The 13,700-nt window shown below is 44.7% G+C and overlaps 1 protein-coding gene across 2 annotated transcripts in view; it reads left to right on the top strand.

The window, feature by feature from the left end:
- Positions 1–13,700, top strand: part of GNAS (GNAS complex locus) — a 127,475-nt gene that overhangs the window by 43,332 nt on the left and 70,443 nt on the right. The window contains exons 1-2 of one of the 2 annotated variants that reach the window (XM_063172579.1): positions 3,266–3,475; positions 7,045–7,117. In XM_063172579.1, coding sequence (XP_063028649.1) covers positions 3,337–3,475; positions 7,045–7,117 — 212 coding nt within the window. In that variant the 5' untranslated portion in view covers positions 3,266–3,336. Of the gene's footprint in view, positions 1–3,265; positions 3,476–7,044; positions 7,118–13,700 lie in introns of those variants that run through there. The other variant, XM_063172578.1, reaches the window with a different exon arrangement.

The following is a 13,700-nucleotide window of genomic DNA, read 5'->3' as shown; positions in this document are numbered from 1 at the left end:
TAAGTCTCCTGATGTCCTTTTACAGCCATTTCCACGTTCTTGTTACTTTACCTTTTTAGAAAACATTTTCATTTAACGTGCAGCAGTGTCCTTTAACACCCTATTTTCAAGCTTCAAATAGACTTTTATCACAGAGGCACTATGCCCATACATATAGTTATTTTATCTTTGCATTATTTGTTCCCAAGGCTGCAGATTCTTCAGAAGTGAGATTTAATTTTATGGTGAGTCAGGGGTCAGATTGTGCCTGCACTTACCCTTCTGATGGCAGGACTCTCGTGAAACTCAAGTTCGCAGATTTTTACAAGATGGAAGCTAATGGAACTAGATCCAGTAAGAAACACAATTTATTCTAAAGACACATTAGCAGCCTTATGTTATTAAAACAAATAAAAAAGAGTGAGAACAGTTAATGTGTTGGTATGCTCACTCTTCAAACGATGGGCTCCTAATCAGGACAGCTCTGAAAAAACTCCTGGCAGTCCACTGGGTTTGTGAAGTGCCTGCGGTCCCGAGTCCTGTCAGATTTCAGGAAGACAAAAACAATCTGTTATTGCTGATAGGTTACACAATGTGGGAGTTTTCTTTTTGTTGCATGTAGCTTTTGACACTTTCACACTTTAGTAACACTTGTAATACAAGGAGCTAATTCTTAATTCAGTTGTAAGTAACTGGGAGCTTTGTGAATTAGCTGAGTGTGTTTTTCTTTTCAGCTACCTCATGCTCTGCTCAGCCTAAAGACAGAGGCACAAGGTACCTACAGCAGGAGGGCAGGGATTCCTGGGGAGTTTAACCTCCTGGTTTCTCTTTGGGAAGGGATGGGTGTGCACTGCTGGACAACAGCATCCACACAGCCGTGACTCCTTGTCCCTGGATGCTTTGGTGTATTTACCCATCCTATTTCCCTGTACAGACACCATTCACCAAGATTTTAGCCTTTTGTATATTTCCAACAATAACTTCCATCTTCTACCATTCACCGAGATTTTAGCGTTTTGTATATTTCCAACAATAACTTCTATCTTGTTTGTGTATTTCTTCCTGTTTGGAGCTTGAGATGGGTTCCCTTCCCCCCAGAGGGAAGCAAAGCCTGGAGGCTGGGGCAGATTTTGCCCTGTGTGAGGTGGCAGGTACTGGCACTTCTGCAGTCTCTTCATAACCATAAAAAAAGTATGAGGTTCTTTAATTTTCAGTCCAAATTCTGCTTTTCTGAGTCCTTTTATGCCTTGTAAACTCCACAGTTAAAATATATTTTAATATTGAGTACTACATGAAAACTATACAAATAAATAACCTATAAAAGATAGAAGGAATTATTCCATATTTGCTTCAGATGAATCTGGGCATTGCTGAGCCAAGTTTCTCTAAGATCTTTTAAAACTGCTCTTAGCCAAAACTAACACCTAGAGACCCCAGTAAAAGTCTCTCCAGTGCATTTAAAAAATAGTGACTGTGATGTTCCCTATTTCTCCTGAGGTCCCCCCCTCATTCAGCAAGGGCAGCTCAACAGATGTATTTGATGACATTAGCTGTGACCTCCTAGTTGTTTGCTCTATTCACATAATTATTTTACTGTGGGTGTTTCTAAATATAGCAAATGGATTATGTAAGAAGGTGTGTTCGTGGGAACAATGTGGTAGATAATCGAATTTTGCAAATGAGGGTAAATAATATTTGTAAAGGACATTTCACTAACTCATGTGTGGGGGTGTGTGCATGGAGAAAAACTACCTGTGTATTTTTGGGATCCGGGTTATACAATGGGCAAAGCACCAACCTTTGTTTTCCAGCTGTAACTGATAAGTTGTGTAATTTTTGCAATGAGGTTTTCAAAACGTATTTTAGGGAAGAAAATGGAGCTAGACAGGGTAGAAGCAAGATGAAAAAAACCCCCGATGTGTGCATCCAGCGGTTCTCTGCTGGTACAGAAGCCGCAGGGATGGGCAGGGATGGACCCCAGCGAATGGCGGGGTGCGAGCGAGCATCCACCCAAAAAACCAGACACAAACCCTTCAGCACCACAACTCCCACATTAATTATTTCCAAGCGTAACACGAGGAGTCGCGGGGCACGACTCCCTTACAATTTACTCAGGCTGGTGTGAACAGTGCCAGCGCAGCTCCGGGCGCCTCCGTCCCGCGGGGCGGGGGTCGGGCGTGCCCCGGGCCCGAGGCACCGGGGCGGCCCCGAGCGGCGGCGGGCCCGGTTCGAAGAGGGCGCCGGCGGCGGCGCGGGGTGACGCGGGCATCATGTGAGCGGCCCCGCTCGCTCCCAGCGTGCAGTGTGGGCCCGCTCGCCCCACCCCGCGCTCCGCCGCCGCGGAGCCGCTCAATAGGGGAAGGGAAAAAAAAAAAAAAAAAAAAAGAAAAAGGGGGGGGGGGAAGGAAAAAAAAAAAAAAAAAAAAGGAGGAAAAAAAAAAAAATGCGGGAGAGAGCAGGAAAAATAAGACGGGGAAAAATCCGACCGTGAGGGGACAGGTTCTGCTCGTGGCAGTGAGCAAACGGGCTTGCTTTTTTTTTCCTTGCCTTTTTTTTTTTTCTTTTTTTTTTTTTTTACACACATTATATTTTGTATTTTCTTCTCGCCGGGAGGATTCAGCCGCCTGGAAAGCGCATGTGAAAAGAGCAGCAGCAAGGAGAGGGGAGGAAAAAAAAAAGGGGGGGATTTGGCTTGGACCCCCCCCGCCCCAGTGCGGGAGGAAGGACCCGCGGCGGCCGGAGGGCGAGGAGCTGCGGCGGCCGGCGAGGGAAGGGACCGGGGCTGCGTGACCCCCGCGGCGCGGGGGGAGAGGCGAGGAAGAGACGTTTCCCGATCCTCCCCGCCGAGCATTTGGGGAGGTTTCCGCGCCTGGAGCCCGTGCCTTTGGATCTAAAGAGGATTATTATTTTTTGGGGGTGGCACTGAAGCTGGATTTGTTCCTGTGCGTGCGGCGCGGGGGGGGGCATTTCTGCTGCCTCTAGAGGAGCCGGCGGCCCGGCCGGGGCGCGGAGATCCCCGCGGATCGCTCCGCACCCCCCGGGAAAGGTGCGCCGAGGGGATCGGCGGGGGGCGGGGGAGGAGAGGCAGCTGCAGCTGCCGGGGAGGAGGCCCGGCGGAGCGGCAGCAAAGTCATCGCTATCGGCCCCCCCTCGGCTGACTTCGGGCTCGGCGCTCTCCATGTCTCTGGCTCTGGGCAGCGGCCGCCACAGCAGCGAGTAGGGGGGGAGGAGGAGGAGGAGGAGGAGGAAGAAGAAGGGAGCCCGGGAGTGCCTCCCTCCCTCCCTCCCTCCCTCCCCCCGGCAGCCCCGGCCGCCTCCCGTCCCCTCGCCCCGCGTCCCTGCCTTCCCCTCCCCAAGATGGGCTGTTTAGGGAACAGCAAGACGGAGGATCAGCGCAACGAGGAGAAGGCGCAGCGGGAGGCCAACAAGAAGATCGAGAAGCAGCTGCAGAAGGACAAGCAGGTCTATAGGGCCACGCACCGGCTCCTCCTGCTGGGTAAGGGGTCGCGGGCCGTCCCCTCCCCGCCGGGGCAGCGGCCCCAGCCCGGGCACGGCGAGGCCGGGGGAGAGAGGTGGGGCCCGGGGGGGGCACGGAGCCGCAGGGCCCACCCGGAGCCGCGGGGATCCGCTATAGCAGCGCCCGGGGCGGCGGGGCCGGGGCCGCCGCGGGGACCGGCGCGGTGCGGGGGAGCGGCGGGGAGGGCTCGGGCAGCGCCCGGGGCGCCGCGGGAGGGGCCGGGGCAGGTACGGAGCGGCGGCGCGGGGCCGCTCTCCGCCCGCGGGGCAGCGCCCGCCGCCGGGGCGGCCGCGGGCCTCGGGCGGGCGTGGGGAGGGGGCCGGGGATGCCGCGGCGAGGGGCCCGCGGGGAGCCGGACAGATAAACAGGGCAGGGCACTGACAGCGGCCGCGGGCGAGCGGCGCGGCAGGGCCGGACACCGCTCCCCGGGCCGGGGTGCCGAGGGACGTGCGGCCAGGCCGGGGAGAGGAGGAAGAGGAAGGGAGGAAGTCGGGGAATCGTTTGGGGGAAACGGAGGGAGGATGTCGGTCCCGGAGGGAAGCGCGGCCGCGTTGGGGCCGCGGAGCAGCGCAGGGCCGGCGGGCACGGCCCCGGCCCCGGCGGGCTCGGCACCCGCCGCTGTCGCACCAGGAATTGAGGTACCGCGCCTTGGAGCGCTGGCGGAGCCGGGCTCCAGGTGCTGCTCCAGCGGCTCCGCTGGGTTACCTGCTCCTGTTTTTCAGGGCAGACGTTTACAAATGTGGGCTGTGGCTTTCAGGGAACGGAAGGGTCCAAATATCGATATCGGAGAGGGCAAGCAAATGTTTGTCAGGCTCGATATTTCAGAGTATTCTGGAGTAGTGTTGTAGGATCGGATGCAGTTACGAGCCGTGGGTTGTTTTGGTCACGCCGAGGGACTGCCTGTGCACGTTCTGCAGGGCTGAAGCGTGGAGCACAGGCTAGGCCTCGCCGAGCTGACTCCGTTTTGGGGGGAAAAACCCTAATGGAAGGAGGGGAAAAAAAGAACTTTTGAAGGCGGTGAATTTGGAAGTGTACTATCACCAGTAAAATCTTTCAAATACTCGTTTGAAGAGAGACAAAATAAATGGAGAGTGACTGGGACTACAGCAGCACCTGCAGCACTGAGGAGCCTGCCAGGGCTTCAGTAGAAATCTTTTAACAGGATAATTTGGACTTCAGCTCTTGGGAAATGTCTTGGACTTCCAGATTCCAGGCTGAACATTATGTAGATACATAGAAACTATTTGTCATCAGAGGGGTTGCTTTCGTAAGAGGCAAAATTTCAGCAAACAGAAACATGATGGGCTTGCCTGGTTTTCTTTCTGTTTTCTTTAGTTTTGGTGACTGAAAAATAGTTCAGATACTTGCAAATAAAAATTTGTGTTTAGCGATGGCAGTAAAGCCATCTGTGAGTGTGTTTGAAGTGATAGCTCAGCTGTTACAGTTTCTGCCATGAATTGTGGATAATCTGTAACTCACTGGTCAAAAATATAGACACTCACCTCCCTATTATTATGTTATGTTTCCTCTATAAGACACGTGAAATAAGAAGCCAGGCACTTGAAAAGTGTTCTTAATCTTTTCAAATCATATTCAAATAACAACAAAGAGCAGCTGCTGAATATTCTAGTGGGTTTATGCTGCTGCTCGTAGGCCCCATTGCTGTACACGTGCTTGCCCCGCTGCCAGGAGCAGTCTCCCTGAAATTAATGGAACTCTCCTTGGTGGTGAACTTAAACGTGTGTGTGTAATTGTTGTTGAGAATATGGCCTTAACAAGCAGCCAAATATAGAGCTAGACTTATGGAGAAATGTACATGTAATATATTATTTTGGTTCACTGGTGTTGTATCCCATCCAGAGAACCCAGGTGTGTCAATATCAAGCCGAATGTGTTTATAGCAAATGCAACAACTGTCCAGCCTCCTTCTTGGACCAAGTGAAGTAAAGATTTTGGCTCCCAATGCTTATAAATATAAAATGTGATTTAGTGTTACAGCTTAAATTTAGTTGTTATTAATATTTAAATGGACATATGACTATAGCAGATACTGCCTTCGTGAATAATGCTTAGTTGTGAAGATAACTCAGTCTATTTTATCCCAAGATACTAATTCTTGGTTGGTTTAGCCACCTGTGTTTATTGCATGGTGCAGTCTGCCTGATCAGACAGAGGGTGTATGGTATAAAATAGCAGCTTAGTGAAGAAGTGGCGTGTGCATAAGGAGTTGTAGATAAAAACTGCTCTCTAAATGCTTACGGAACAGCAGTGAGCAAGGAGAGAGAAAAAGAGTAAGGCTCTGGGATTAAAGTGGCAAAACATGCAACCAGGTTTTATGGAGAGCAGAAGAGGACTTTTGGGAATCCGTGAGGGAGAAGGAAAGGAAGGTAGAAAGCAGAGGGGGAAAGCATTTGTGAGAAAATGAACCTTGAAATGTAACTGCTAAAATACAGTTTTGAACATGAGGCTCAAAATGGAGGCTTGTGCTGTCAGTGTGTGCTAGCAGAGAGGCCTGACATCCTATAAATACAAACTGTACCTCCCTGCCCGTTCTGCCACAGACATACAGTTCCTGTGGCTGAGACACAGGCTGGGGAGGGGAATAAACCAGTAGCCAGGAGATGCTAAGGGGAATCTTTCTAAATTTTGCCACGTTACGATACTACTCCTGCAAAAATATGTTTGCTTTATATAGAAAGCTGCCGATCTGGCAGCGTGGAGCAGCTCAATTAAATGCTGCTGTTGGAGTTGTTCAGCGTGCATGGAAAAACGGGTACTATAGGCAGATGGGCTGCCCTGTGCTCTGGCATCCGAGCAGCCCAGCAGAAATAGCATCCATCTACTTATGGAAACTGGAGTAAAGTGGAGTGGGGCTTTTGTGCTGCAGGTACAGGAGGGGAGAGCAGCAGCCACAAAAGGTGGTCTCTGCCTCTCCTCGTGTGTGGGGTTGGTTTTGGAACATGTAGGGAGGGTGGGAGGCTGCTTACAAGACACAAATAAGAGGAGGTTTTTGGTAGCTTTGTGGGTGGAGGCTTAAAGGGATGCCTTCCTTTTTCAAATGTGAGTATCTACATATTTTATTCCTTGTGATTTAAGTTACGGAGTTTGGCTGCAGTTCATCATCACCCAGTCAAACTTAGAGTTCTTTAAGGATACAACAGAATTTCTTTGGTTTAATAGGGACTTCAGTCAGCCTTTCCCTCTGTCGGATAGTAGTGACAAGGCAGCCAGGCTGTGATGTTCCCTGTCGTCTTCTCTGTAAAATGTTGAAGTTGTCCATTTTCTTTCCAAATACTGCAGTCTGCTTTTAACATTGACACTGGAAAAATGGACAGTGAAATGATCCAAGATTCAGATCTGACACATGACTTGAGCTGGGCATTTATTTTTAGCTACAACTGAAGTTTCCAGTGGCAATTATTTCTTTCACTTTTCACTCTTACGCTGAGAAACCCAACTTTCTCGATTTTAGCCCGAAGAAAAAAATTCTAGTGTGTGCCTTAATCACTTATGCTTCCTTCTGAAATTGACTTACTTTCATTTTCTAGGTGCTGGTGAATCCGGTAAAAGCACAATAGTCAAGCAGATGAGGATCCTGCACGTGAATGGATTTAATGCTGAGTAAGTGCATTTGCTTTTTCACTTTACATTGTACCTTCCTCCTTTGTGCTGCAGTCTGTGCTCCTGGTTTATATCTTGTGTATTTTCCTCCTGCTGCTGTTTCACTCTCTCTAGAATTTGGGTGTGTATTTTTAGACGAGATTAATAGACATTAACCTGAAGAAGTCAGGCACCAATCATAAGTAAGATCAGCAGTATAAAATTATTTCTATCAAGGCAGAGCTGATTTAAGTTTTGAATTTTGTAGGTCTGTTAATTGCAGTTTCTTTCACAACATGGCTGACACTGATTTACCTCAGCTATAGCACGTTGGTTCATATTGCTGTAAACATGCCTTGTGTCATTGTACAAAATGAGCACAGTTTTCTTTATATTTGGAGCAAGAAAGGCTTTATTTTCTGTGTCCTCACAGAATGAAGTCATACTCTGAATTTTGGGGATTTTGTTGCATTTGCTTGCCCAGATGTTTGTGTTAAGTTATCTTTCTAAAAGTTTTTATTTTTTGCATCTAATACCTGTTATTTGGCAGTTTTGAAGAGGAGAATGGCATTAAGATGGGAAAATTAATTGTTTGTCTGAGAAAGATTTTTGTTTACTAACTTTTTGACTAACTTTGCTAGAGAGTAGGAAGAGATTCTTCTGCATGTTAATTTATGCTCGCAGTTGTGTGTGTGTGTATACCAATAGCTGCTAAATTAATACTAATTGATTCAAAGTGTTGAAATTTCAAAGCTTATTTTCTGGGCTTTTTTTTTTTTTTTAGATTGTATTATTGGTTTTGTAATGTTTGTTTTCAAACATAACTGTTTTGTACTGCTACCCTTTAGCTTTAAGTGGTATCTATTTTGTGAATCCTCCATTTTTGGGAAGGCTAAGCTTTTATTAGTCTTCCAGTAGTTAATTCTTTAATAAGACTATCTGAGCTGAAAGTTTAGCCAAGGAGTCTGGACAGTACTTCTTCCTAATCAGCAAATGATAGCTCAGATAAGGTACACGGTCTTTTGGATGAAAGTTCAGACTGATTCATAAGAAATACATTATGTGCTACAGGTTTTTAGCTCCTCTTAATAAGGAATATTTTCTATTTCCAAAATAACTTTTTCATAAGTGCCTAGTGCTGCATCCTGTCACTGCTGAGTTGTCTCTGTCCTTTGGGCTGCTGCAGAGACCTCTTAAAAGACTTGTGCGACTTAAAAGACTTGCATGAGTTGACTTGTTTGAGTAGGTATCACTATTGGGTGCTGAGTAAAAAGTTCATAAATGAAAGTGGAACCTGGTACCTTTGAAAGTGTCAATCCATTTAAGCAACAAGGCTTTTCTAGGTTTTTAAGCACGTGGATTCTCTTAAAGGGTAACAGTGCTGTGTAGTGGGTGGTGTATGATGTGGGTGGGTAACCCCAACCCTGCCAGCTGCACACCCAAACCTGTGTGGGACTGGGAGCCCAGAAGCCTGTGCAGAACTGGTGGGGACTGGGACACACTGGGATTTGCAGCAGCAGGGGCTTCCTCCAGTGCCTCCCTTTGCATTGGAGCTTTGGGCAGAGCTGAGCCTGCAGCTGGAATCCGGGACAACATGGTAAATTTGGCCTCAGGAGGCTCTGCTGGCTTCTGGCTGCTCAGAGCAGGGGGTTTGGGTTACGGGGCAGGGCTGTGCCAGCACAGCTGCTGCCAGTCACGGGGCACAGCCCGGCCAGGGGGTGCCACCGGGGCTGTCCCCCATGGCATTCTGTCCCCTGTGCTTGTCCTTTGGCGGGTAATACCTGTTGGAACACTGGGCTGCATAAAAGCCCAATGCAGAAGTGTGGTATATTTAAAGTGTGCAGGGAGTAAGTTAAAACGCATCATTTTTAGGGTTCTGCTGCCAAAAATAATCAGTAGATCATAACATGCACTTTACAGCAGGGAAAAGGCTGTTTTTCAGTGTTTTGAAATTCTTGCAAGTTACACATCTGTCCTTAAATAACTTGCATTTTCTTCCAAATAACTAACTGCTCTCTGTGTTGTCTCGCTTTCCATTACCCTTTTTGCCTGATTCATTCCCCTTCTGCCCTGCTTACCTTGTGGAAAGATGATGTGGGATTCAGCTAATGAGAGAAATAGCATGGAGATTTTTTTGGAAGGGTAGGAAGAGCAGAGCATTGCTTCTCATCATGTCCTGATCAGTTGCTCTGGAACATAAACATGTTTGCATAAAACACACATAAACCCCAGCTGATGTGATGAATAGCAGGAGAGAGGTGGTGAATATAGTAATATGCTGCAGATGATAAATTTTCATTAATTGTAGTGTACTTGTACATAACTAGATTTGAATTATTTCTGTTGGTACAGCTTATTCTTGTGTTTTGAAAGAAATCCAGTTTAAAGTCCTGTCTTAGAGTTGTTTGCCCTGGTTTGGTTGCCCTTTGGCAATGGATATTTGAAGCAGAGAGAGGTTACCTGCTAGGAAAAATGTCTAATGCTGTGAATGAACGAATCTAAAGTTTTTATTTAGTGTTACTCTTCTTTCTGGTGACTAAACAGGATATCCAGTGCTAAAAGTGCTGGCCTACTTCAGTGAATGTGAGGAGATTTTATTTGGTTTGGTTTTAGGATTCTGCCCCTAAATAGTTGAAGTTGTCCCATGCCTTTAGGTGATTGTTGTAGCATTTTGCAAGGTGAAATCTGTGTAGTTCTATGAAACTAGAATTTCCTCTGGGACTCCAATTCTCAATCCCTTTAGCTAATTAATTATTTGAGGAACTGTGTGGAATCAAGTGCTCCAGGTAATTAATGTGTTGAATAGCTAAAGCTAAGATTAATGTGATGGTAGTTAAAGTTGTAGGCAAGTTAACTACAGTAAAGACCATTTTTTTTCAATGTTCCTTTTATAATCCTTAGATGAATTAGAGACAGAAATATATTTTTTCTGTTGCTGTAGTGAAGGTGGTGTGTGGGATGTAAGAGTGCTGTGGCATTGGAAAGTAGAGTATTGGAGAAGCAAGGCATGTTCTGCAGCACAGGCTTTTCTGCATGCGGTTTTTCTGGAAGGGCTTAGCCCACTTTCAGCTCTTGCAGAATGGCTTCAGGTGGCTGTGCTATCATCTGACATCTTCCTGCACCAACTCCATGAAAAATGGGAGTGTGGCCTCTCCACAGGGTTTTTCCAGTGTCCCTGGTTCCATGGAAGAGCTGCCTTGTAAGCGTAATGCAGAAGCCGTATCAACTAAACTTTCTATGCATCACTGCCAACAACAGAGGCCCTTTTGATGTAGAAAGGGTTTAAATTTGGCTTTTAATAGCAGGAAGCCTGTGACTTCCCTTCCTTTCCTTCCCTCCCTCCTCAACACTTCAACTGTCTTTTCATGAGGCAGTTCCAGAGGAGTAGGTATCTGCAAACAGTATTTTGTGAGCATCCACTGATAAGGTGGAGCCAAAACCTTCTCCTTTTGACTGTGCAGAAGTTTAGATGGCAATCTTTCTGAGGATAAAAAATGGAAAAGGGAGGATAGGAGGAGTTAAGGAATATAGTTGGAAGAATTAAATGTGTAGTTCAGGTTGAAGAGGAAAAGAAAAACAGCTGCTTTTTGTGCTGTCTAGAGACTGGGGTTCTTTGCTTCTAAAAACACATGGCCTTTCACTTACTTCTGATTTCTTTAAGTCATCTTTCCCCTCTGTGATCACTGTGGCTTTGGCTGACAGACTCTGAGGAGAGGGTCATTGTCATGCACAATTTTAGAAAGCGGGAATAATTGGCATGGGCAAGAGACAATTTTGAAGTGTCATGGGAAAAACTGGGACAAGCAGAAATATTTAAATAGAAATAAATGGTTGAAATGTGACTTACGAAATCCACTACAAAGATTGACAAATAAGGGGAATATGCCTTTGTGATTATTAAGTTTGGATAGTGTTTAGGATTCAGGAAGTCTTGAGGTTACAGGAAATTTCAGGTAATACTTTTCAGCCTCACTTTCCCAAATTATGTAAAATGTTGACACTTTCTTGAACTAGTATGTTGAAGTGCTGAATAGGAGTTTGTGTATTTATTAAATATGGTAGTGTTGATGGCATAAGCAGAGCTGAATAGCTTTGTTTTCAAGACTTAAATGACAAATATATTTGCATTTCTCTTGTACTTTTAAAAAATATTTTCTCTCAGTGAGAAAGCTAAGAAATCCAAGTCGCCCTCCTAAAGATTTCAGATATTTTCTTTTTTCTCACCAAGATTGAGGAGTTTGTGAGTAAAGAAAAGTAGTCACTGATAGTTTCTAATTTTCTCTTAATACATCCATTACCAGCATTATGTCACATAAAGCAGTAAATAATATTATCTAATCACTTTAGTCAGTGTCAGTCTCTCTTGTAAGTGAAACAACTTCTGGTTCAGTAACTTTACTTTTCAGTTGTCTGATAATGTGGGGTTTTTTCTAACTTTTGTCTTTTTAGCCATGTGATCTTATGGAAGAGAAGCTAATGCTATGAGCGAGGGAAAAGTATAATATTTATAACTAAGTTCTTCCAAAATAATGAATTCCCTCCTAATGGCTAATCTTAGCTTGTGTACACAATTATGATTGCCGTGTTTTTATAGTTCCTTTACATTTGTGTACCAATCCCATATTTTCAGAATGGTCACTCCAGTTCCTTGCCAAGAAACAAACAGACTTTATTGTGTTTTACTTGACTGGTAACAAAAGTAACTTTTTACCTTTTTCCTGGTGTTTTTGAGTAAAATTGAAAATTGGAGTGGGGGAGGCTTGGGGTGTGTGATTCCCCTCGCCCCCTTTCTTCCTTTCTTTGCATCACATTGTCTGTCAAGAGATTTCTGCAGCTTTGAGGCACAAACTTTTGGGGTTTTTTCCTCTGCTCCTGCTCGAGGACACCAGTGAGGTGGTGGAAAATTTGTGTGTATGTGTCTGTTCAATTCTATCTGAACAACTGCTTATGGTGTCAGATCAAAATTTGGGCTGCAGAACATGAAGTGGAGGTGTGGTCAAAGAGGGGGAGCAGGATTTGTGTTTCACTCAGTTTTAGGTCTTGTCCTGAGAGCTGACACAGTTGTGCAGGTGAATTTTGTCAAGAGAAAAAGATATCCCAACAGCTAATAAATACTATAAAAAATAACTGACTCCTGCTTATAGTTTGTAAAAGTTTATGCAAAATGTTTATACAAGTTATATTTAACTTTCTTCAGCTTGAAAGAAATGGGAGGTAATACCTGGTGATGTTAAACCACCTATGCAACCAAGTAATTTCTTAATTGTTAGGATGTTTGAGAGAGTTTTTATGTGCTTGAAATAATCTTTCCTTTGAAAATACTTTTATTTTTTACAAGGATGAAAATTCTTTTCTATGACAGAGTAAAAGTGAACTCAGTGAAGCAGCATTAATATTTTTTACATATAACAAAAAATAAAACCTTCCGAGTCTGGGTTAGGTTTTTATTCAAGTTTCTTATGGGATCTTGCCTGAAGATATGAGACATTGTCCATTAAGAACTTGTGCATATGCTTTGCAATTTAGATCTGCTACTCAAGTGTGATTTTTTAAATGCTGTAAAATGAGTTTTCAGAAAATTTTGCTTGTTTACAATACCTACACTGGGCCTCGTTTGGCAAGGATTGTTAACATACTGAAAATTCAAACAGTCACTGGAATAACTCCTTCGCCTTGCTCAGAGGCTTTCTGAAATCACCCCGTTAAAATATTTCCATGTGCAAGGGAAGTGAATTTTTTTTTCAGAGTGAAAAATCATGTTATTTGGGCTCCCGAAATATTACAGAAAAGTAGTACATGAAGGCATCTAAGAGTTTAAATAGCTGGCTTGTTTTATCTGCTTTTAGAGCTCGTGGTAGGCTCAGGTTAACCATGGTGGAGAGGTGACAGCACAGTGTTCAAAGAAAGCATTGACTTTCATTTTTACATTGTGCTTTGTTTTCAGGTAGTTAAAAGAAGGAAGGGGTGAATTGAATATAATTTCTTTATTTTCTTGGCAAACATGGTATTGCTCAGAGCAGAATGTGTATCTTATCTGCATTTACTGGTTGGGAAATGCTGAATTCTCCTAGTAAAGCAGTATTTAAACTACCAATTTTATGTTGTTACATGTTGAGAGCTCTCTATCCTCTGAATTACTTTTCCTGGCTTGCAACTTGACATTTGTGCTTTCAGTTAAATATTTCAGTTTTCTGAAAAAGAAACCCAACAACAAAAAAAACCCAGTAGTAAACTCAGCCCTCAAGCTAAGTTTGCATATGTCGCAGACATGATTTGGCACGTAAAGGGACTGGCCAAAAATATGGCAGTAGTTCTATTTGTTTTGAGGTTTAAATTTCACAAAAGCTTTTTAAGTATGCAGCTATCAACCCAGGAGAAAGCTTTATAGTTGCAGAGAGCTTGGAGAGCAATAACTATGAATAGCGGAATAAGCACGAGTGATGTAATCTGAGAAGCAAAAGAGAGAGACAGAAGAGAGCTTAGGGCTTAACTATGTGGAAAACATTGTGAATGGGTCTGCAAGGGTTTTGACTTTTGATGGTGGATGTGGGATTTTACTCATTAGTTTTGGTAAAATCAAAGAAATGTGCAAGTTTCCTTTTAT

This window comes from Melospiza melodia, chromosome 19, assembly GCF_035770615.1.
Source record: "Melospiza melodia melodia isolate bMelMel2 chromosome 19, bMelMel2.pri, whole genome shotgun sequence".
Lineage (NCBI taxonomy): Eukaryota > Metazoa > Chordata > Aves > Passeriformes > Passerellidae > Melospiza > Melospiza melodia.
Note: the sequence above shows the minus strand (reverse complement) of the source record. Positions and strands in the feature narration are given on the sequence as shown.